Source organism: Diabrotica virgifera, chromosome 8 (assembly GCF_917563875.1).
Source record: "Diabrotica virgifera virgifera chromosome 8, PGI_DIABVI_V3a".
NCBI classification, from domain to species: Eukaryota; Metazoa; Arthropoda; class Insecta; order Coleoptera; family Chrysomelidae; genus Diabrotica; species Diabrotica virgifera.
In genome coordinates, this window is record NC_065450.1 from 39,346,258 (window position 1) to 39,370,675 (window position 24,418).

At 32.8% G+C, this 24,418-nt stretch overlaps 1 protein-coding gene across 3 annotated transcripts in view; it reads left to right on the forward strand.

The window, feature by feature from the left end:
- Positions 1 to 24,418, forward strand: part of LOC126889574 (high affinity cGMP-specific 3',5'-cyclic phosphodiesterase 9A) — a 1,727,652-nt gene that overhangs the window by 1,618,745 nt on the left and 84,489 nt on the right. For all 3 annotated transcript variants that reach the window (XM_050657957.1, XM_050657959.1, XM_050657958.1), the window contains 2 exons: positions 15,687 to 15,889; positions 18,093 to 18,276. In XM_050657957.1, coding sequence (XP_050513914.1) covers positions 15,687 to 15,889; positions 18,093 to 18,276 — 387 coding nt within the window. The remainder of the gene's footprint in view (positions 1 to 15,686; positions 15,890 to 18,092; positions 18,277 to 24,418) is intronic.

Below are 24,418 nucleotides of genomic sequence, written 5' to 3' on the forward strand. Positions count from 1 at the left end.
ATGAGAACTGAGCGTAAAGAATTAATAAAAATTGTCAAAGATTTAACAAGTGAATGGAAGCAGAGTTTGGAAGAAGTAAAAGAGATTAGAAGAGAAAATGAAGTAATGAAAACTAAAATCAGGGTGCTAGAATATAAACTTGAAGCTATGGAAAAGAAAGAACGTCGAAATAACATTATTATCACCGGATTTGAAACTGCAGGAGATACTATAGAGCTAAAAGAAGATATAGAGAATCAGTTGCAAACTTTTCTTGGAACAAAGTGTGAGATAAAAGAGATAACGAAACTGAATAAGAGAATGTGCAAGTTAGAATTGAGTACATATGGTGATAAAGCAGACATAATGAAAAATAAGAACAAGTTAAGACATATTAAAGGAAGAAAACTTTTTATTGATGATGACTATACGATCCAAGAAAGAGAGATTCAAAAACAACTAAGAGAATATGCAAATGAACAGAGGCAAAAAGGTAATGTTGTAAAAGTTAAATACCAGAAGATCATTATAAATGATGAAATATGGAAATGGAATATGGAAACTGGCACAATTGAAAAAGAGAGCAACAGAGCTAATCCAAAAAACTAATAAAAGCAGAGGCGGACAAAACGACGACAAATTCGGCAATGAAAACGGAAAAAGAAATGGAACTGAAAGTTATAGATAAGAAAGGAGAAGTATGGAGAACAGCGACATGGAATGTTAGAGGAATAAGTGGAAAAGAGTTAGAATTAGTAGAAACCCTTAGCAACACAAACTATGCTGCAATAGCCATCACTGAGACAAAAAAAAAGGGAGCTGGGACACAAATAATAGGAGATGGAAATCTATTAATATACAGTGGTGTAAAGGAAACTGAATGGGCCAGAGCAGGAGTAGCCTGTTTGATACCCAAAGATAAAGTAAAAGGTATAAGAAATTGGGAGTTCATCAATGAGAGACTATTGAAAGTATCAATGAATTGTAGTAAAAGCGATATTATAACTTTGATTGTAATATACGCACCTGGCGAAAGTGACAAAGCAAACGACAAAAATCAATTTTGGGAACAACTACAGCAGACAGTAGAAGATTATGAGGGAACACTCATAATATTGGGAGACTTCAATGCTAGAGTGGGAAACGAAAACATGAAATGGCAAGGAGCTATAGGTAGGCACGGAGAACACACAATTAATAAAAACGGGAAAAGATTGCTAGAGTTTTGTATAGATAATGATATAGTTATAGCCAACACTTTCTTTGAACACAAGGAAATACACAAGATAACAAGAGCAATGCCCCAGCGAAATGAAAAATCAATAATAGACTTCATAATTGTTCCTCGGGAAAAAAGGAGTAAAGTTAAAGATGTCAGAGTGAAAAGAAGCTATGATATAGGTAGTGACCATTATCTACTAGAAGGAGTATTCAAGAATAACAACAAAGTCGAGGACCGAAAACAGATACAAAACAAAAACTATAGCGGAAGAATAAGAACCTATAAGCTGAGAAACTTGCAAACAAGAAATAAGTATATAGAAAAAACAGAAAAACAGTTTGCAAGGATTGAAAAGAGAAGACAAAGTAGAAATGTGGAAGAAAAGTGGATCAGATTTAAGGCAATACTATTAGAAACAGCAGGGCAAGTTTGCGGGTATACCAGAAGAAATAATCATAAAAAGCAGACAAGCTGGTGGAACAACGATATTAAAAAAGAAGTCAGAGAAAAGAAAAGGCTATGGAAAATGTACATACAAAAAAGAAATCAAGAGGCATACGATAAATACAAGGAACAGCGCAACAAAGTTAAAGCAAGGATAAAACAAGAAAAGCAGAACGCCTGGGAAGAATTTGGAAGAACTATGGAAGAAAATAGTACCCAAAATACAAAATTATTTTATAGAGTATTAAAGAATATGAGAAGTAAAACGGAAATTAAACTACAGCAGATAAAAGATAGAAACAGAAATATAATAACTGAGGATGAGCCCATTATAGAAAGGTGGAGAGAATATTTCAAGGAGCTTTTAAACAATGAAAATACAACAGCAGAGAATTGCACACAGATAACAGACGAAACACCTGAAAGAGGGCAAGAAGGCGTTTATGAAACTAAAATAAAGATGGAAGAAGTTGAAGATGCACTAGAAAAACTAAAAGTTGGTAAAGCAGCAGGGATCGACGGAATAGATGCTGAATTATTGAAATATCTTGGACAACAGGGTAAACAAGAATTACATGACCTACTAAATTTAGCGTGGACAAACAAAAAAATCCCAGAGGATTGTAACATTTCAATAATACTGCCTATACACAAAAAGGGAGACACGAAAGAGTGCAGTAATTATAGGGGTATATCACTTCTCTGCTCAGCGTTGAAAATCTATGAAATTATCCTAGAAAAGAAACTACGAGAAATAGTTGAGCCTCGACTGGCGGATATACAAAGTGGATTTAGACCATCACACAGCGTACAAGATCATATATTCACACTACAGAAAATTACTGAAAAAACACTGTTAAAAAACGATACACTGTACCTGGCGTTTTTAGATATGAAAAAGGCGTTTGACATGGTCAATAGAGAAGGAATATGGCAAAGCCTGATAAACAAGGAAGTAGATGAAGAACTTGTAAGTGTAATAAAAAGTTTGTATGTCAACACAAAAAACCAGGTCAGGACAAGTAACTTAATATTTATTTCCGTTATGGATGAAGTTATTAAAAAGGGTTGGAAAAAAACTAAAAAATGCGCTATAGGGTATAGAAATTTGCAACAAATAAAAATTGAAGCCTGTGCATTTGCTGATGACATTGTATTATTTGCAAGAACTGAAAAGGCTCTCGCAGATAACATTAGAATCTGGGCTGAAGAACTAAAAAACTACAACTTAATAATAAATATGGAGAAAACTAAAGTAATGACAATAGCCAACAAAGAAGCAACTGTAAATATTGAAATCGAAGGGCAAAAAATCGAGCAAGTAGACCTCTTTAAGTATTTGGGAATAATGTTAAACAACAAAGGTACACAAGAAGATGAAATTGGAAACAGAATAAAATTGGCAACGAGAACTTATTATTCACTGTATAAAAATTTCCTAAACAAAAAAGAAATATCGAGGAAAACCAAAATGACAGTATATAAAACTGTATATATGCCAATTACAATATATGGGGCAGAAAACTGGGTACTTAATGACAGACAAAGAAAAAGATTACAAGCTACAGAAATGAGATACTTAAGAAAAGTGGTGAGAGCAAGAAGATTAGACAAAAGAAGAAACGAAGATATAAGACATGAATTACAGGTAAAACCGCTCAACGAAAAAGTTGAAGAAAAGAAGTTAAAATGGGCTGGACACATGATAAGAATGAGTGGTGAGAGACAAGTAAAAATGACATGGGAGGCCAAAGCAGTGGGTAAAAGCAGGAGGGGCAGACCAAGGAAAAGCTGGAACACTAGTGTAAACGAAATACTCAAGAAAAGAGGAACATCGTGGCAAGAAGCAAAAGTTTTAGCAGCAGATAGGAAGAAGTGGCGTAAATTTGCAGAGAGTATTATATAAAGGAGGAATCCTCGACACCTAATGGTAAAAGAGGCAACCGATTATGTATGTATGTATGTAGGAACCTGGATTTCAGACAAAAATGAACAAACAACAGAAATAAGGACCAGGAAACAGGATATAAATAGCAAGAAATGCGTTTGTAAAAATTAAAACAATTTTCTGAAACAAAGACCTTGAATTGGAACTGAGAGTAAGAGCTTTGAGTTGCTACGTGTTCTCGATACAGCAATATGGACTTGAAAGCTGGACATTAACGCAAGAACACATAAATAAGCTACAGTCATTTGAAATGTGTTGTTACAGAAGGATACTTAGAATAGCATGGACACAGAAAAAACGCACACGGAAGTATTGACATGGGCAAAGAATGTGAAATAGTAAACACAATAAAAACAAGAAACTTACAATATCTGGGACACGTAATGAGGAGACAGCGAAATGAAATGCTAAGACTGATAATACAGGGAACGATAAGAGGCGGAAAGAGTATAGGAAGAAGGAGAGTGTCATGGTTGATGAATTTAAGGCACTGGTTTAAATGCAGTTCTACAGAACACTTTAGAGTAGCGGTAGATAGATAAAGTAAAGATAGTGATGATAATATCCAACCTCCGATAAGGAGCCTGCACTTAAAGAAGGAGAATTGTTGACATCTTCTATAGTAACGCAACATGAAGATAGCTTTAAATGATTTTTTTATGGAACAAAATATTGATGTTGCGGTAATCTTCGAATATCTTCATTAAACAAATGCCTTTTTCCAAGAACCTTCACCTTACTTAATATAACTTTGATTAATTAGAAGTATTTTCTACATTTTTAACCTACAAATTAATTTAAACTTGATGTATTCCAAACAAATGGTTCAAATTACACAAAAGACGATTATACACATGGAAGGGACCAGGAGATAACTCACTTCATAATATAATTAGAAATCAGATTGATTATATTCTAGTAAACAAGTGAAGCCCAAAAAAGTCGAAGAAAGCCCAAAACACCAAAATTACATATCTCAGCATCCAACAAAACGCTAATAGAAAATGACCTGAATAATCAGCTAAAGAATTCAACAAATGAAAACAATACAGAAATATGGAACACGTTTAAAGATTTTACCTGGAAAGTAATGGAAAAATATATAATAACGATGCAGAGGCACAAAAAACAACAATGGATGACTGATGAAATCCTGGAATTGATGGAGCAGAGAATAAAACTGAAAGATAACAGGACAGAATACAAAGACCAACAGAAACTAATTAAACAAAAAATAAAGGTAGCTAAAGAAAAATGGATGGAGGATAAATGCAAGGAATTAGAAAAGTTGAATGAAAACATGATACGTTTAATATGTTTAAAAATGTTAGGGAAGTAGCTGGTTTTTGTCATAAGAAAACTCCACATGCTATAACGGATTCGTCAGGAAAAATGATAATAGAAGAACACGAAATTCGAACAGCCTGGTGTAATTATATAAATGAACTTTATAATGATGATAGACCCGAAGAACTGGACACTTTAGATGAAGGTGAAGGACCAAAAATACTAAAATCAGAAATACTACATGCTATAAAATTGGCGAAAAACAAGAAAGCCGTTGGTCCTTACAACATACCCACAGAAATGTTAAAGCTCATAAATGAGGAAAACATTGGAATACTAGTCAAACTTTTCAATGATGTTTATTCGACTGGTGATATCCCTGAAGATTGGTTAAAATCCGAATTCATAACCCTACCAAAAAAACAACGTCCGAAAAACTGTAGCGATTATAGAATGATAAGCCTTATGAGCCACACTTTGAAAACCTTTCTAAGTATCATCCACAGTAGAATCAGAGATAAATGTGAAGAAGATCAGGATGAAACACAATTTAGCTTCAGAAATGGACTGGGAACCCGGGACGCACTCTTTGCACTAAATGTATTATTGCAGAAATGCCGAGATCAAAGGAAAGACGTCTTTGCTGTATTTATTGACTATGAGAAGGCCTTTGATCGAGTACAATATCACAAATTAATTAAAATATTAAAGGATAAAGGAGTTAATAGTCAAGATGTACGAATCATAGAAAAATTATACTGGCATCAAACAGCGACAGCTTGCATAAATAGAAAATCAACAGAAATATGCAAAATACAGAAAGGTGTCAGACAGGGTTGTATACTGTTCCTACTGTTATTCAATTTATATTCAGATATAATATTTAAGGAAGCGCTGCATAATTTAGAATGGGGTGTGAAAGTTAATGGAATTCTGATAAATACAATCAGATATGCAGACGATACAGTTATTTTAAGTGATGATATGAATGGACTACAACACCTTTTAAATGCTATTGACACAGTAGGAAGAGAGTTTGGCCTAAACATAAACTGTTCAAAAACAAAAAATACATGGTATTTAGCCGTTTGGCCCATCAAGATTCACGGTTATATGTTGATGGTCATATAATTCAAAGAGTACCCAGTTTTAAATATCTTGGTTGCCATATTAATGAACAACTAGATCCAGATAAAGAGATAAAATGTAGAATCGAGATAGCCCGCACAACATTTTTAAAAATGAGGTCATTCTTCTGTAATGATAACTTGCAACTTCAACTTCGAAAGCGCATGATTAAATGTTACATCTGGTCAGTCCTCTTGTATGGTGTCGAAGCATGGACATTAAAAATATCCACCATTAATCGTTTGGAGGCCTTTGAAATGTGGCTGCACAGACGTCCACTGAAAATACCATGGACGGCTATGCTGACAAATGTGGCAGTCCTTAAGATAGCAAATGCTGCCCGCGAGCTGCTTAATAAAATCAAATATATAAAGGTGGCCTATTTTGGACACGTAGTAAGGGGAGACCGGTATAATATTCTTCAACTTATTATGATGGGTAAAATCTAAGGACGCAGTGGAATTGGTAGAAAGCAAGCCTCTTGGTTGAAGAATATCCGGGAGTGGACAGGAATAAAGAAAGCAGAACAACTATTTAGAATGGCTCGAGACAGAGACAGTCTCGCCATGTTATTCGCCAAAGTCAAGGGGACTTGATAGGGTACGTTAAGAAGAAGAAGTATCTAAAACATGTATTCCATGTATCTTCTCTTCCTTACTTTATTCAGATTTTTACTTAAGGACACCGCACACATCTTACGGAAAATATAATATCACTCAAATGCAAAAAAATTACATGAATTACAATCTCTCGAAATACCTCTCGAAATTAAAATCATTTCATACCATTACACCAACACTGAATTTTGATCAATAACGGCGTAAATTGTAATTAAAATTTATGGAAATCACATTATAGAATCGCCGGTATAGAATCGTATATACGCCGTTATAGAATCAAAGGAAACTACAAGATTAATAAATTGAATGAAGGGCAGGATATTATACGATTTTTAAAAAGTTATAAGCAGTCATGACTGACACATGTCCTCAGACAAGAAAATATAAAAGCAACAAAGAAAATGGAAGCTGACAGAACGACGAAAGAATGGAAGATCAAGAACAAGAGGGTTGGATGACGTGAATGACGATCTAAAAAGTAGGAACCTAAGACAATGGAGGAGAAATATACAAGAACGCCACGACATAGCTCGACAGATACTATATCGTTGTCGAATCCATAGATTTTGTTTTATTTTGTGTTGGACTTGTGGACTTCTAAACTTTTGTTTTAGTGCGGCAGATTCGTGCAAATAGTATAAGAATTGTGCATTTAATGATAGAAGCATATAATTTGGACCACACATAATACACATATAAAGGTTTAAAATTAGATACAAGGCCATCTCAGATTTTACCTTTTACAAAAATGGCAGGCATTCGAAATGGCGACGATACATATGTGATAACTTTATTGTGATAACGTTTTTAACATAGAACGATATCTTTTAAACTAAAAGTCCGACTTCATCCAAATTTGGTATGCAGGTTCTTTTTTTGATGTATAAGATCGAGCTCCTGAACCGCAAGAATCGGTTTACCAGAAGTTGTGTTTTCCTGGTTTTTATTTAAAAATATGTTGTTTTTTTTTGTTTAATTCTTTCACCCTGTATATATTAATTTTTCAAAAAGGTAATAGAGGCATTGACAAGAGAGCACAAATATTTTTTAGAAAATAGTTTGAACTTTTTAGTTATGTTAATTACCATGTAATAAATGCATAACTTATCTTCACATGTACCTATGCGCGGCAGATTCGTGCAAATATAAGAATTGTTGTGCATTTAATGGTAGAAGCATATAATTTGGACCACATATACTACACATACAAAGGTTCAAATTTAGATATAAGGCCATCTCAGATTTTGCCCTTTACAAAAAAGGCGGGCTTTTTTGCCTGCTTTTGAACGAAAAGTCTGATTTCACCCAAATTTGGTATATAGGTTCTTTTTTGATGTAAGTATAAGATCGAGCTCTTGAACCGGAAGAATCGGTTTACCAGAAGTTGTGTTTTTCTTGATTTTTTTGTAAAAATATGTTGTTTATTTTTTCAATTATTTCACCTTGTATATATTAATTTTTCAAGAAGGTAATACCGGCATTGAAAAGAGCGTAAAAATATTTTTTAGGAAATATTTTGAACTCTTGAGTTATATTAATTACCATGTAATAAATGCAAGACATATCTTCACATGTAGGTAAGTATGTGCGGTAGATTCGTGCAAATAATAATATAAGAATTATTGGGCATTTAATGGTAGAAGCATATAATTTGGACCACATACTACACATACAATGATTCAAATTTAGATATGAGGCCATCTCAGATGTTGTCTTTTACAAAAATGGCTGGCATTTAAAACGAATCTGCCGCCCATACGTACATGTAAATATACGTTATGCATTTATTAAATGGCAATAAGCATAACTAAAATGTTCAAAATATATCCTAAAAAATATTTTTACACTCATTTCAATGGCGGTATTACATTTTTGAAAAATTTATATATTATTGTGTTTTCATTTTATCAATCAAAAGCAAAATAAAAATTAAATTAAATTTTTTTATTTAACGCGGGCACATAAATTTGATACACCCTGTATATTGAGCTGTTTTAAAATTTATTAGAATTTAGTTAGGATGTAAATAGATCTCTCTTTTAACGAGCGTTCCGCGGAACCATTAAAGACTTTTGTGAATAATTAAAGTGAAAAGAACTATGTATTTAGATTTAAAATGGAAAAAAATTGTTTACTGTATAGGTGATTATCAACTTCTTGAAATTGATAATTGAAAAGAAAGTTGGAATTTTAATATCTTCATTTCAATACGAGTATATGTGGGAGAGTTTCTCCGAAAGTAATTAGGATTGTCGGAACAAATTTGAGGGTGACTGTTGTTTGTCAAATGGAAAAGTCAATGTTTTGATTCTTGGAATGTGGAAGGGGAAAAGATGGATTGGATGATTGAGAGAGATTGAAAAATTATTCATTATGTTGTTGGCAGCGAGAAAGAGCGGTTTCGACGTGTTAAGTGGAGTAGATAGTTAGCATATATCAGTGGCTGGTTGATAGTGGAGAATAGTGTTGAAAAGTGGAACGAGAGACAGATCAAATTGAGACGAAATACCTCTTTGATTCTGTAGTATTGGGAGAAGGAGAGCAGAGAATTTTTGGAGTTTGGTTGAATCGAGAACGTGTCAAAGAAACACGGTTTGTTGGAGAATTAGTGCTGGTATGCTGACAGTTGTGAAGCTGGACAACGGAGAGAGGCTTTGATGAGTAGCCTTTAACATAATCAACGAGGGAGAGCTGTTTGGGGTCACGAGAAGACATCCTAGTGAGGGAAGCAAAAGGTTAGTCAATTTATGTGAAAGAGATTTTTATGTTCGGGAAATAAATTTTTGAGTAAAAAGCATATGAATGAAAGTTCCAATATTTCAAAATATAAGTAGTAAATATAGGTAACCTTGCGAAGACATAGATTTGTTTGGTTTAGTTTGTTTTACCAAAGTCATCGGGAACAAACCGATAAATTGTTTTTTTGTAAAGATAATAATTTTAAGTGGTATAAATTTTATTCGAACATCTGTGTCCACAGGTTTTTTAGATTCGATAGTTTTCAGAGTATTAATTTGATAAATAAAAGACAATTCTGTATTTTTATTTTAATAGTTTGCTTTATTTCTTTTCCCTATTTTATCCCGATTAGGATCAACTCAGAGATACTGAACCCACGAGAGAAGATAAATATAACGTAAGATAATTTGGTTTTTTTTTATATATTAAAAGGCACCCTGAGATTTTTTATTCAATTTTGATATATGATTTTGCGACAATTAAATGATTAATTAAATAAATAATAATCAATATAAAATTAATAAGAAGCAGATCACAACAACATGGCGAGCCAACGTTAGGGCCTTAAAGTATCTCTGGTTGTGAATTTGAAGGGAATAGGAAACGGAAAAACAGGTGAAGGAAAATTTATTTGCCCGTCGGAAAAAGTTGATGTATTTAAAATTTTTGAAATATTTGTGTGACATAATTTTTTATGTAGGTACAATTTTTACATATTTATTTTAATTTGATTGATTTGAGATTTGAAATATTTAAAAATTTGTGGGATAAATTGATTATATTTGGGGAGAGAAAAATTTTCGTCTCGACAGCATACAAGGTATTTTCGAATTTCATATTAGGCGGGGATAAATTTTAACTACATGTCGATAACAACCAGAAGCAAAAGCAAAGAAAACAAAAAACAAGAAGAACATTTGGAACAAGAAGAACCTACAGAACAAGAAGACATTTTCGAAACAACAATCATGGCATCAGAAAATCAGGAATTATCAGGAATAGATAAATTATTACAACTGATGCAACTCCAGTCACAAAGAATGGAACAGAAAATGGATGAAACACAACAAAAACTGGATGACAATCAATGAGAAACAAAACAAGCAATGGATAAAAATCAGGAAGAAACATCAAAGAAAATGGATGAATCACAACAAAAAATGGAACAAAAAATGGATGAAACACAACAAAAAGTGGATAAAAAATGGATGAAACACAGCAAAAAATGGATGATAATCAACAGGAAACAAAAAAAGCAATAGAAGAGAACAATAAGAAAATAGAGGAACGCATAGAAAAGTATGAAAAGGAAATAAAAGGATGTTTGACAACAATGAAAAACGAGATAGAACAGCAAGAAATGAAAATTCAAAGTAAAATGGAGGAGTTAACAAATTGCCAGAAAAAGGAACTAGAAAATTTGGAGAATAAGTTGGAAAACAAATTTGAAAATGCTTTACAAGAAGACAAGAAAGAAATAGAAGAAAGATGCCGAAATAATGAAAAACTAATTGATGACATCAGAAAACAACAAAATTTCGGAGAAAGAAGGGAAACGATTATCCATAGTACAGAGGATGTGAAAATAAGATTTGGCGGGGATGTAAAAAAATTACACCCAGTAATTTTCATAAACAATTTGAAAAAGAAAATACGACACATCGGTAACTTCGAGACAGCCAAAGAAACGATAACGAACCATCTTAAAGATGAGGCAAGTTTATGGTTCGACAGCAAAGAAGAAGAATTGGACAATTGGCATAAATTTGAACACGAGTTCCTGAGTTTTTTCTGGGGAAAAATACAACAGCTAGAAATAAACAAGGAATTGCAAAATGGGAGGTACCATGATAGAATGGATATTTCAGAGATAACATATGCACTATAATTATATAATAATGCAAAACATCTACAGTACAATTATTCATCCGAACAGCTAGTAAAACTGATAGCCAGACATTTTGAAGATAGCTTAGAAGATCACATAACTCTACAAAACTACAAAGATATCGACAGTTTGTGCAAATTTTTACAAATACGAAAAGCAAAAATGAGGGAAAGAGAAATAAGAAGATCGCAAGAAAATTATAGACAACGCGAAAATCAAGACTATAGAGATAGAAGACAAAACTTTCGGAGAGACTATACAAGAAGAGAATTTATTCCGAGGAGTGAAAACGAAAATAGAGACAATGGAAGAGGAAACTATGAACAAAGAAATCGGCAATGGAACGAAGACAGATACCGAGAAAACCAGAATAGAAATAATACACGCACAAATCAAGGAGACAGAAATGATAATAGAAGGAATGAACAGGAAAATCGTGGAAACCGATACGGGTCCAACAGACCGAGAGAAAATAGAAGAGCGGTAAACAATACGCAAATAGGCGAATATGAGGATGAGAGACAAAGCGAAGAAGAACAGCAATCGTTTTTTTACGAAGGCGCTCACTAAAAACAAAAGAACAAACAGGAATTTTTTGTCAATCGAAGGAATTTATTAAATTAGCAGGAAATAATGATAAAGGAAGTGGATATAATTTAAAATTTGTAGATGGTTTTATAAATGAGAAACCTATTAAAATTATGATTGATACTGGTTCAGAAATTACTTTGATTAACAGGAAAGTAATAGAAGAGGTTGACTTGACGAATTTAATTTACAAAATTCCTAAGGTAACTTTAGTGGGCGCAAATAAACGGACTTTGGCGACAATAAATGAAGGAATACGAATAAAGGTTCGATTGGGGAAGAAATTCTATGCACTACAATGTGTTATAATGCCAAACATGATGCATGATATGATCGTAGGAGTGGATGAATTGTCAGAAAAGCATGTGGTGATAGATTTCAAAAATAACACGATGAAAATCACAGATGGAAAAGAAGAAGAACCTAACATTCTGGAAATGGACAAGGAACATGAGAAACGGAAAAAGGATAATGCAGACAAAAAACAAACGGTGGAAATGAATTTGGCAATGAAGCAGGGACAGAGAAGAAAGAGGAGAAAGCAACCGAAGATAAATAAAAACAATGAAGCCTGGGATTCCTCAAAAAAGGAGATGAGCCCAGAAGAAGAAAAAGAAGAAAAAAGAGTGACAAAGGAAATTGACGATTGGAATTCCTCGAAAAAAGAGATGAGTCCAGAAGAAGAAAAAGAAGAAAGAAAATTGATAAAAGAAAATGAAGAGTGGGATTCCTCGAAAAAAGAGATGAGCCCAGAAGAAGAAAAAAAGAAAGAAGATGGATAAAAGAAAATGAAGATTGGGATTCCTCGAAAAAAGAGATGAGCCCAGAAGAAGAAAAAGAAGAAAAAAGATTGACCCAGGAAAATGAAGCTTGGGATTCCTCAAAAGATGAGATGAGCCCAGAAGAAGAATAGATCAGAATAGAAAAAGAAGGCGGAAAAGATACAATTGAAACTGCGGTATTTAAAGAGGAAGTATGCAAAATGGAGAAGACAGAATACACAATAAACATGTGTAGAGAATTGAGGGAATGTGAAAATTTAATAAATGAAGAAAGCAGAGTAGCCAAAAAGTATGGAAATTCATTTGAAACTAAAGACTTAGGAAATTTTCGATCGAAAACTTACCCTATCCCATATAAGTACAGACACTGGGAAAAAGAAAGCAATTGTTTTTCAGGTGGGACTCAATATTGTGACACAATAGAAAAGTGTTGTTGTCGAGAGAAAATCATATTTTTGTTGCACTTATTAATACTGATCTTATCTCAAAACAAGGCGGGGATGTTATTGTGTTTTCATTTTATCAATCAAAAGCAAAATAAAAATTAAATTAAATTTTTTTATTTAACGCGGGCACATAAATTTGATACACCCTGTATATTGAACTGTTTTAAGATTTATTAGAATTTAGTTAGGATGTAAATAGATTTCTCTTTTAACGAGCGTTCCGCGGAACCATTAAAGACTTTTGTGAATAATTAAAGTGAAAAGAACTATGTATTTAGCTTTAAAATGGAAAAAAATTGTTTACTGTATAGGTGATTATCAACTTCTTGAAATTGATAATTGAAAAGAAAGTTGGAATTTTAATATCTTCATTTCAATACGAGTATATGTGGGAGAGTTTCTCCGAAAGTAATTAGGATTGTCGGAACAAATTTGAGGGTGACTGTTGTTTGTCAAATGGAAAAGTCAATGTTTTGATTCTTGGAATGTGGAAGGGGAAAAGATGGATTGGATGATTGAGAGAGATTGAAAAATTATTCATTATGTTGTTGGCAGCGAGAAAGAGCGGTTTCGACGTGTTAAGTGGAGTAGATAGTTAGCATATATCAGTGGCTGGTTGATAGTGGAGAATAGTGTTGAAAAGTGGAACGAGAGACAGATCAAATCGAGACGAAATACCTCTTTGATTCTGTAGTATTGGGAGAAGGAGAGCAGAGAATTTTTGGAGTTTGGTTGAATCGAGAACGTGTCAAAGAAACACGGTTTGTTGGAGAATTAGTACTGGTATGCTGACAGTTGTGAAGCTGGACAACGGAGAGAGGCTTTGATGAGTAGCCTTTAACATAATCAACGAGGGAGAGCTGTTTGGGGTCACGAGAAGACATCCTAGTGAGGGAAGCAAAAGGTCAGTCAATTTATGTGAAAGAGATTTTTATGTTCGGGAAATAAATTTTTGAGTAAAAAGCATATGAATTAAAGTTCCAATATTTCAAAATATAAATAGTAAATATAGGTAACCTTGCGAAGACATAAATTTGTTTGGTTTAGTTTGTTTTACCAAAGTCATCGGGAACAAACCGATAAATTGTTTTTTTGTAAAGATAATAATTTTAAGTGGTATAAATTTTATTCGGACATCTGTGTCCACAGGTTTTTTAGATTCGATAGTTTTCAGAGTATTAATTTGATAAATAAAAGACAATTCTGTATTTTTATTTTAATAGTTTGCTTTATTTCTTTTCCCTATTTTATCCCGATTAGGATCAACTCAGAGATACTGAACCCACGAGAGAAGATAAATATAACGTAAGATAATTTGGTTTTTTTTATATATTAAAAGGCACCCTGAGATTTTTTATTCAATTTTGATATATGATTTTGCGACAATTAAATGATTAATTAAATAAATAATAATCAATATAAAATTAATAAGAAGCAGATCACAACAATATACAGGGTGAAAGAATTGAAACAGAAACAACACATTTTTACATAAAAAAAAACAGTAAAAACACAACTTCTAGTAAACCGATTTTTTCGGTTCAAGACCTCGATCTTATCCATTAAAAAAAAGAACTGTACCAAATTTGGTTGAAATTTGACGGCTCGTTCAAAAGTTATCGTGGTATTTATCATATATGTATAGTCGCCATTTTGAATGCCCGCCATTTTTGTAAAAGTAACGAAAACTGAGATGGCCTTTTATCTAAATTTGAACCTTTATATATGTAGTACATGTGGTATAAATTATATGCTTCTACCGTTAAATGCACAATAATTCTTATAATAATTGCACGAATCTGCCGCACATAGGTACATGTGAAGATATGTTATGCATTTATTAAATGGTAATTAACATAACTAAAGAGTTGAAAATATTTCCTAAGAAATATTTTTACGTTTTTTTTTAATGGCGGTATTAACTTTTTGAAAAATTAATACATACAGGGTGAAAAAATTAAAAAAAAATACATTTTTACATAAAAACCCGGAGAAACACAACTTCTGGTAAACCGATTCTTCCGGTTCAAGGCCTCGATCTTATTCATCATAAAAGAACCTTTATACCAAATTTAGTTGAAATCTGACGTCTCGTTCAAAATTTATCGTGCTATAAGTCACATATGTATAGTAGCCATTTTAAATGCCCACCATTTTTGTAAAAGGCAAAATCTGAGATGGCCTCATACCTAAATTTTTACCTTTATGTGTAGTATATGTGGTCCAAATTATATACTTCTGTCATTCATTGCACAATTGTTTCACATATCGGCTGCACTATTATCAATTGATTTTTTTAAGTATTTTATATTGTTAGCAACATTTTCAATGATCGTTTAGTTTTTAGGGATGTACTAGTTTTAATAAATTAAAATGCCTAATTTTCAACTAATATAATTGCGAATATGAAGATTTTTAAAAGGATATGTAAAAATTGCTGTAAACAAATATTTTTTAAATATGTTGCTCCTTTAGGTTTTTAACAAAACCTTTAATAAAATGGTAATATTGAAAATTTAATTACATTTAAATTAAATATAACTATTACTTTTTATATAGCTGATTTTTCTGTAATTATACAAAAATTCATTTTGACCGGCCTTCCTTTCTTTCAGATGTATGCAATTTCATGGTGCGTGGACCTTCCATCAAAGATAGGTGATCTTGAGGTTCTTATTCTTTTAACCTCTTGTATTTGCCACGACCTCGACCATCCAGGATATAACAATATCTACCAGATTAATGCTAAAACTGAATTAGCTATTCGCTACAACGACATCTCACCATTGGAGAACCATCATTGTAGTGTAGCCTTCAGGTAAAGTAGAAAAGTTTATATTTTTATTATTAAACATTTAGAATAGAGTATGTCCTTTTTCATCTTAAAAATTAACAAGAGAATAAGAACATATTTTTCCCATAATCACTAATACGATCAGTGGCGTAGCTAGGGTGGGGCGGAGGGGGCGGTCCGCCCCGGGTGTCACCCGTTCGGGGGTGATACCCGAGAGACACGATCACAAAATAATTAATCGTTAATTTGTAACTTTACTCACTTTACAATCAAAATACAATTCGACATTATTTTGTGAACACACGAAACCGAGAAAAGTCGAGGTCAAAGGGACATTTTTAGATTTTTTACGTTAAAAGCAAAAATGTAGTTGATATAAGTAACGAAATTGCCAAGAAGCTTGAAATTGATGATTTAGATGTTATGAAGTACCGTTCACAGAGATACGATAATGCAATAAGATAATTATTATGAGCAGCGTACATGGAGGAATACAAGTTATTATTAAAGCAATAAACAAAAAGGCTATTTTCATTGGATGTATTGATCATTTAATTAATTTATGTGGCCAGCACTTTTTTGTACAAAATACATCTAGTGTCACATGTTTCAGAACACTAGAGGCAATTTTTAATTTTTCTTCCGTTTCCACTAGCTGCTGGGAAGTGTTTATTAAACACAGCAAAGCATCTGTTAAGCGACTATCCACAACGAGCTGGAGTGCTCACTATGCCGCAGTTAAAGTATTGGCAGAACATTTTGATAATGTTGTTGCTGCAATTGAAGAATTATTTCATCAACAAGAAAATTTAGACACCAGAGGTGTGGCCCATAACCTTATGCCCGCTGTGTGTAATTTCACATTTCTTTGTTATCTTTTCTTTTGGAATGATGTACTAAGAGAAATCAATTTTTGTCAGATTGAACTGAAAAGTAAAGGCATAACTGTTAATCAATCAGCGACCAAAATAGGAAAACTTCGTCTTTATATTGAATATATGACAACGAAGACATTCCCACCGAAAAACGACTTCGACGTCAAAAACGAATGAATGGTGAGATGGCTACCGATACAGGACTCACATTTCAGACTGAACTTCAAAAGGATGTGTTGGAATGGTTTGACCTATCCAATGCTGAACTCGAAACCAAATTAAAGTCCATTTAAGATGTGGCTTCATTGTTCGAGGTTGTGCAGACACACACTTTGCTTTTCACGAACGGTGAACAGTTGAAATTAGCTGTTTCAACATTTTTGATTTTTACCATGAAAAAGTATTAGAAGCAGGTTTGCTGTTAGAAATACCAAGGTATAGAAGACATTTATAAGCGGACAATATTACAGCCTCTCAATGGTTATCTGTAGACTTTTGTTAAATTTATTGTGGAATGGGATTTCATTAAATCCCTCCCATACTGAATGGTCGCATTAAAATTGTTTATGACCATTTGTGTATTGGTTGCTTCATGTGACAGAAGTTTTGGTAACTAAAATTAATCCAGAATTACTTGCGAGCAACAATAACGCAAGCAAGGCCAAATAACCTCGGTGCAATTTCAGTAACTATAACTAATTCTTATTTTTTTTTTCATTATACAAAACATACATTTATCGGATTATCGTTGATTTTCACAATCTTTATATTTAGAAGTTGGGGTGACACCATCGATTACCGCCCTGGGTGTCACCCTACGCCACTGAATACGATGATGATTATTACAATTAAAATTTGGTCATAAATGGTCAATGAGAGATTTCACTTTAACCTAAATTATTACTGTTCCTTAAAATTAAGGCCTTACTCTATAGCGTGTCTTATCTTATTTAACAAGATAGTGTACTATTATTCTAAGACGCACATGCGTACAAGTACTATTCTCTGCTTTTCACTATCACTCATAGTTTAAAAGACTTTGTCCTCTTCAATCTTCTAGTTTGTCCAATTTTAACAATAAATTGGCTTGCCTCAATATTTCGTGCCTACAAAGCTTTTGCTCGTGGCTTCCTACCATCTTCTTAGTTATTATATCCACAGTTTCCATTCCGATATCCCTAAAGAGGTCACTGTTTGCCACGAACTAAATAGCATCTACAATGTCTCTCAGTATTTGTTCTAGAATCTTTGTACAATTGTTAAATTGTTTAGTCTAACACACCCCCATAGTGGGCATCCATGTTTGAGTATCCGTGTGTTATATAAATAAACATTTTACTTGTTTATTTTAGGATATTGGAAAATGATGACTGCAATATTTTCAAATCATTCAGTAGCGAAGATTTTAAACAAGTTCGGGAGGGAATGATAAGATGCATATTGGCTACCGATATGGCGAGACATAATGAAATCTTAACTAACTTCAAAGAAATAGTACCAACCTTTAATTATAGCGATAAGGCACATGTCAATTTGGTAAGTAGTAGGAGTAATAGTTGCTTTCCCTTTTTTTATTATGTAGGTATACGCTCTGAGCTTCGCTGGTATCGCCACCTACCTAACGGATTACTAGTATAAATTTCGCCGGAAATTTCGCTGAAAAGAAAAAAGTGTTGCCTATCTTCTGTGAGTTTCGCTGGTATGATTGGTATCGCTATCTAACGGATGACTAGTGTTCCTGTTTCGGTCGGAAATTTAAAGAGGATAGGAGAAAAGCAAATAATAATTGTTTCAAACTTATTATTTAATTCTTATCGTGTAATATTTACAACTTAAAGAAGTAATTGGATTGTAATCGATAATTAATAACAGTAAGAAGAGAATTTATTATTCACAATGATTATTTTTAAGATTTTGCTTATGGTTTTGAAGTTTATGTTGACAGTTAATATTAGAAAAAATTTATTCGGCAAAAAAGTATAATTTCATATAATTATAGTGAAATAATTCTTAAATATTAACTTATGCATTTATTGCCCTTAAATAATTAATTAAGAGAGTAAACGTAAAATTTTGGGCCAACTCTTTTTAAATGCGTTACTTTTTTTTTCGAATCCTGAGAGAACCAATAAGTGTATTTGAAAAATTTAAACGCAGAATGAAAGACTACATTATTATCGAGGTTCAAATGTCCCTGAAAATTTCTGTTTATTTTAATCAGTTACAGGAGTGAAAAAAAGAGAAAATTTAGTGTGATTTTTAATTTCAAATACATATCTTATTCAGAAGAAACTTTATATTTATTCTAGGGAATTTTCGGCCCTCGCAAATAATGTAACTTTATGATTAAACCTCGTAAGGCGGTGCCGGGTGCAGCTGCACCCCAGACCTCGTTTTTCTCACCTATCTTTTTTAATAAATTTTTTTGATTTTTGCCCATTTTTTTATTCGCATTAAATTCAATTCTAAACACATTACACACATTGCAGCATCTAAAACGCTTTACGTTTACGTGATTTTTTGGAAAAATGACTATTTTGCAAATGATGAAAATTTCATATCCTGAATTGGACTTTTCTGGTGTTCCACTTGAAGTTAACAGAGCTACGGGATAAGGTTGGTGTTACTTATGGCAGAGAAAAAAGACCGAAAGTCCCGACATAACTGAATTATGTGTAAAAACATTGTGTTGCTCACTCTGTGAAAAATTTCATGTGTTTTTCTTGCAACGATAATAATTTTTTTAAGAAGAAATGGGTACTTTGTTTGTAAAATTATGTTTCATAGCGTATACATTTCTATATTTTTATTCTATAACTCCAAATTATTGCTGTAAGTTAACTTATGTGAAAAGTGAACATATGCGACTGTGGACTGCGGAATTAGTAGACCTGGATCCCGCGTACCAAAACAAAGTTTATTAATAGCAATCTAGAAATTTGTTAATAGCTTAACGGTGTCTAGTCGGAAAAAACTTTGATGAATGGGAACACTGGAACAGAAGAAACTTTAATTGTGGAACGTGATTTTAATTGCGGCACTTGTCATCCTGACAATTTTATGATTGTGAAAACTAGCAGGTTATTTTTAAGTTTATTCGATGGCAAATTTTATATTATAATAAATGGAAAAATGTTGGGCATTTTAATAAGTCCGACATGTTAAAACATGTAAAATGAAAGGAATTATGTTAATGATAATAGCAGTCTGATTTTTGCATGAAAGTTTAATGAGGGTAACAAATCAATTGGAAGTTCTTTCCGACAAAATATATGGGACACTTTTATACTGTTATACTCTGACGTTCGAAATCTGTAACCTGTTACACAATTAAAATTTCCCCTGTTCCTGTATTCCCGTACATCAAATTTTGTCCGAGTAGACACCGTTAAGCTATTAACAAATTTTCAGCTTGCTATTAATAAACTTTTATTGGTACAAGTGATCCAGGCCTATAAATAAGGAGGCGACATACTACTTCTAGCTCCAAAAGCTGCAACCTCACATATAATACACGTGGAAGATATTATATTATAATTTGCATTGGTTGCTTTGTGTGCCCTTTGATTTTTCTTCCTCATTTCTTCTTTACTTGTGTTTACATTCACTTTTATATTTTTTCTCTGTTTCATCAGAGTTTTGATTTCACAGTAAATAAAAAAAAAGTGAACAAAATCCCCAAAGAATTAAAAGAGCTAATCATAGTAAAACAAAATCAGGAATCCAATGTTGGAATCCAATGTTGGAATCCAGATATGATAACATTTGGACAGAAATGACAAAAAAAATCTAGAGCTTTTGGCAAATATCTAAAAAGAGTCTTCATGCGATTTCCTTCAGGAGCTGTTGGAGAAGAACACGAAATTACCAACTATCTAAATGTTCCCTTCCAAAGGTTTTTGAGAAGCCATGGAAGAAAACAGAAGAGAGGAAGGTTTTTGAGATGCCATCTGTTTAAAGACTAAAAACTACAATATACGAAAAGAAGATAATTCCAGATCACCGATTCGGGTTTCGCAATGAAAACGGGACAATAATAGAGCAAGTTCATAAGAGTGGTAAATTAAATAAATAATAATAGTAATAGTCTGGGCTGATATTATCGGAGAATAGGCCATTTTTGGGAAAAGTTATTTACCAGCAATTTTATTGCTGGAATCGAATTATAAGATCCTATATATTAATAATATAGGTATGTAAAGTCCTCAGATAGTGTGCTACTTTTTTTATAAACAAAATGGCGCCCGAAAATCATGTTTTTTTCAATTATTGCTCTATAACTCCAAAGATTTTAACTTTATAACAAAAACACTCAAATAAAAATTCACCGTAATTAAATTCTGCATCGAGACGTGTTTTTCCCGATCTGTTCCGACGAAAATTTTCTCGGAAAATGCGGGTTTTCCCAACAAAATCTTTAATTTTCAAATAAAGTTTTAGATAAGTAAATAATAATTAAATAATTTGGTGTCTTACAACCCTTCTTGGTTTAGATTATAGTTCCAGAAGCTGGTGAAAATTAAACGAATATTTTAGCAACAATTCAATTGTTAATTAATAATTTACGGTCGCAATAATAACCAAAATAATTATGATACACTGATCAAACTTTGAAATCTTATAAAGATGAGATGCCTATTTAACATTTTGTCGACAAAATATAAATTTTTTATTTTTTTGCATAATCTTTAAATGTTAAAAAAAATAGTTATAAACAAATTAACGTTTCTCAGAAAGTTTTTATTATATATAATGTATATAATATTATATATGTTATATATAATATTTTAAAAAATAACTAAAATGAGCATTTCAAATATCTTGAAAATGAATGCTTTAAAACTTTTTTCCAACCATTTGCAAAAAAGTTATGAAACAGCAAATAAACATACGATACTACGGTGTTTATAATTTTTTTTAATTCTTTCAAAGCGTAGAAGTGAGTTTAAAGTACAAGCTAATTATTTACAAAAAAATATCAATTATCAGTTTAATGGTTATATTTTAATTAAAGATTATAAAAATATTTCTTTGTAATTTACACGCGCGAAAGTCGTCTAATACAGTACTGTAGCTAAAATTTTCACTCGGAGCGACGATCGGCCGCGCGAAGTACACTTTTAATAAATAAAATGTATGCTGCGTGTCAGTCGCTTCGAGTGAACATTTTAGCTCCGACTCTGTATCAGGCCTACTTTTGCGCTAAAAGTTACAAAAAAAAAGTATTTTTAATCTTTGATTAAAATATAGCCATTGCACTAATTTTTGACATTCTTTGTGAGTAATTAGATTGTACAATAGACTCACTTTTAAGCTTTGAAACAATTAAAACAAATTATAAAAAACGGAGAACTCGTATATTTATTTTGCTGTTTCATAACTTTTTTGCAAATGGTTGGAAATTTTTTTAAAGCATTCATTTTCAAGACCTATGAAATACGCATTTTAAGGCTGTTTTATCAGTTGAAGCACATTGCAATGTTAAGTGGGCGTATCACTTACTTTCGTAGACTGCTGACGTCAGACACACGTGACTCCCTACTTGAAATTGATTGGAAGTAGGGAGTGCGACCGACAATTCGATCTTTACTCAGTGGCGCCGGCGGAAAAGTATTTTAATGACAACAAAATGCATTATTCTCCATTCAAATTAGTTTTGTCGGGAATACCTTGTTAGATTGATTTTATCGTGGATAATATTTTAAAAAGAATTATCACATTTTTGTCACATAGTTTGGCCTAGGTCAAACTAGTTTATCCTGATATAATAAAGATTCACACTTCAGGATAAACTAGTACGGCCTTCTTCTTCTTCTTGTAGTGCCTATCCGTTTCGGATATTGGCGGCCATCATGGCAATCTCTACTTTTCACACTGCTGCTCTGAAAAGATTTGTAGTGGTTGTGTTGAACCACGTACGTAGATTTTTCAGTCAGGAAATCCTTCGCCTAGTACGGCCTAGCCTACACTAATTTAGCCGAGTCGAAAGTAATTTGACGAACATGTAAGGACTTTTACATGCGGGGAATTCCCAAATTACGTCCTTTATAATCCAAGGATGGTACTAAAAGTGAGAAATTTGACCTAGGCTGTCTGTCCGTCGGTCCGTCTGACCGCGAATATAACTGCTCCGTCACTATACTAGGTAGAATGACAAATAAGGTGTCCAATGAAAGCTTATGATCCAAGGATGGTACCAAAGGTGAGAAATTTGAGCTAGGCTGTCTGTCCGTCGGTCCGTCCGACCGCGAAAATAACTGCTCCGTCACTATACCAGGTAGAATGAAAAATGAGGTGTCAAATAAATGCTTTTAATCCGAAGATGTTATTAAAGGTGAGAAATCTTAGCGAGGCTGTCTGTCCGTCTTTCCGTCCGATCGCGAATGTAATTCTTCCGTCAATATACCAGATATAATGACAAATGAGGTGTCAAATGAAAGCTTAGAATCCAAGGCTGGTACTAAAGGTGAGAAAGGACCCCGCAGAAACCTTATGGGAAATGGCTCTCTGTCAAATGCTCTGATACTTTGGATTCTGGTAGTCCTTGATATGTAGAACAAAAGACTTCATGAGCGCGTAGCTCCAAAAAATTATAGTTTTGAGATATAAGCCTCTGAAGTTATAGGTACAGTGAGGACGTTTGAGTTGAAATAAATTCATTTTCTCGAGAATGGGAGACTCTGGAGATAAATTACGAATCAGATCGATTTTTATTTTTAAATAATAATTTTTTGGCGTATATATCATACTAGTGACGTCATCTATCTGGGCGTGATGACGCAATCGGTGATTTTTTTTAAATAGGAATAGGGGTCGTGTGATAGCTCATTTGAAAGGTAATTTAATTCTCTATTCACTAATGTAAACATTAACATAATTATTTATACAGGGTGGCCAAAACTTTTTTTTAATTAAATTAATTGAGACAAAAAGAAGAATGTATATAATTTATTTATTTCAAAATACATTTTACTGCTGTCAGAAAACAGAAAAAAATGTTAATTTGAAAAATAAACATTGCCTTTCGCTTAAATTAAATGTCCAAACTGCTAAGAGGTAGGTGGGTGGCAGCTTTAATATTGAATTTAAGCAAAAAACAATATTTATTTATCAAATAAACATTTTTTTCTGTTTTCTGACAGCAGTAAAATGTATTTCGAATTAAATAAATTACATACATTCTTCTTTTTGTCTCAATTAATTTAATTAAAAAAAAATTGGGCACCCTGTATAAATGATTATGTTGATGTTTATATTAGTGAATAGAGAATTAAATAGCCTTTCAAATGAACTATCACACGACCTCTATTACTATTTAAAAATATCATCGATTGCGTCATCACGCCCAGATGGATGACGTCACTAGTATGATATATATGCCAAAAATTATAATTTAAAAATAAAAATTGACCTGATTCGTAATTTATCTCCAGAGTCGCCCATTCTCGAGAAAATGAATTTATTCCAACTCAAACGTCCTCTCTATACCTACCTATATCTTCAGAGGCTTATATCTTAGAACTATGATTTTTTGGAGCTACGCGTCCATGGAGTCTTTTGTTCTACACATCAAGAATTACCACAATCCTAAGTTTCAGAGCATTTGACAGAGAGCCATTTCCCATAAAGTTTCTGCGGGGTCCTTTGTTCTAGGACTTCCGGTTCTAGACGCTCACTT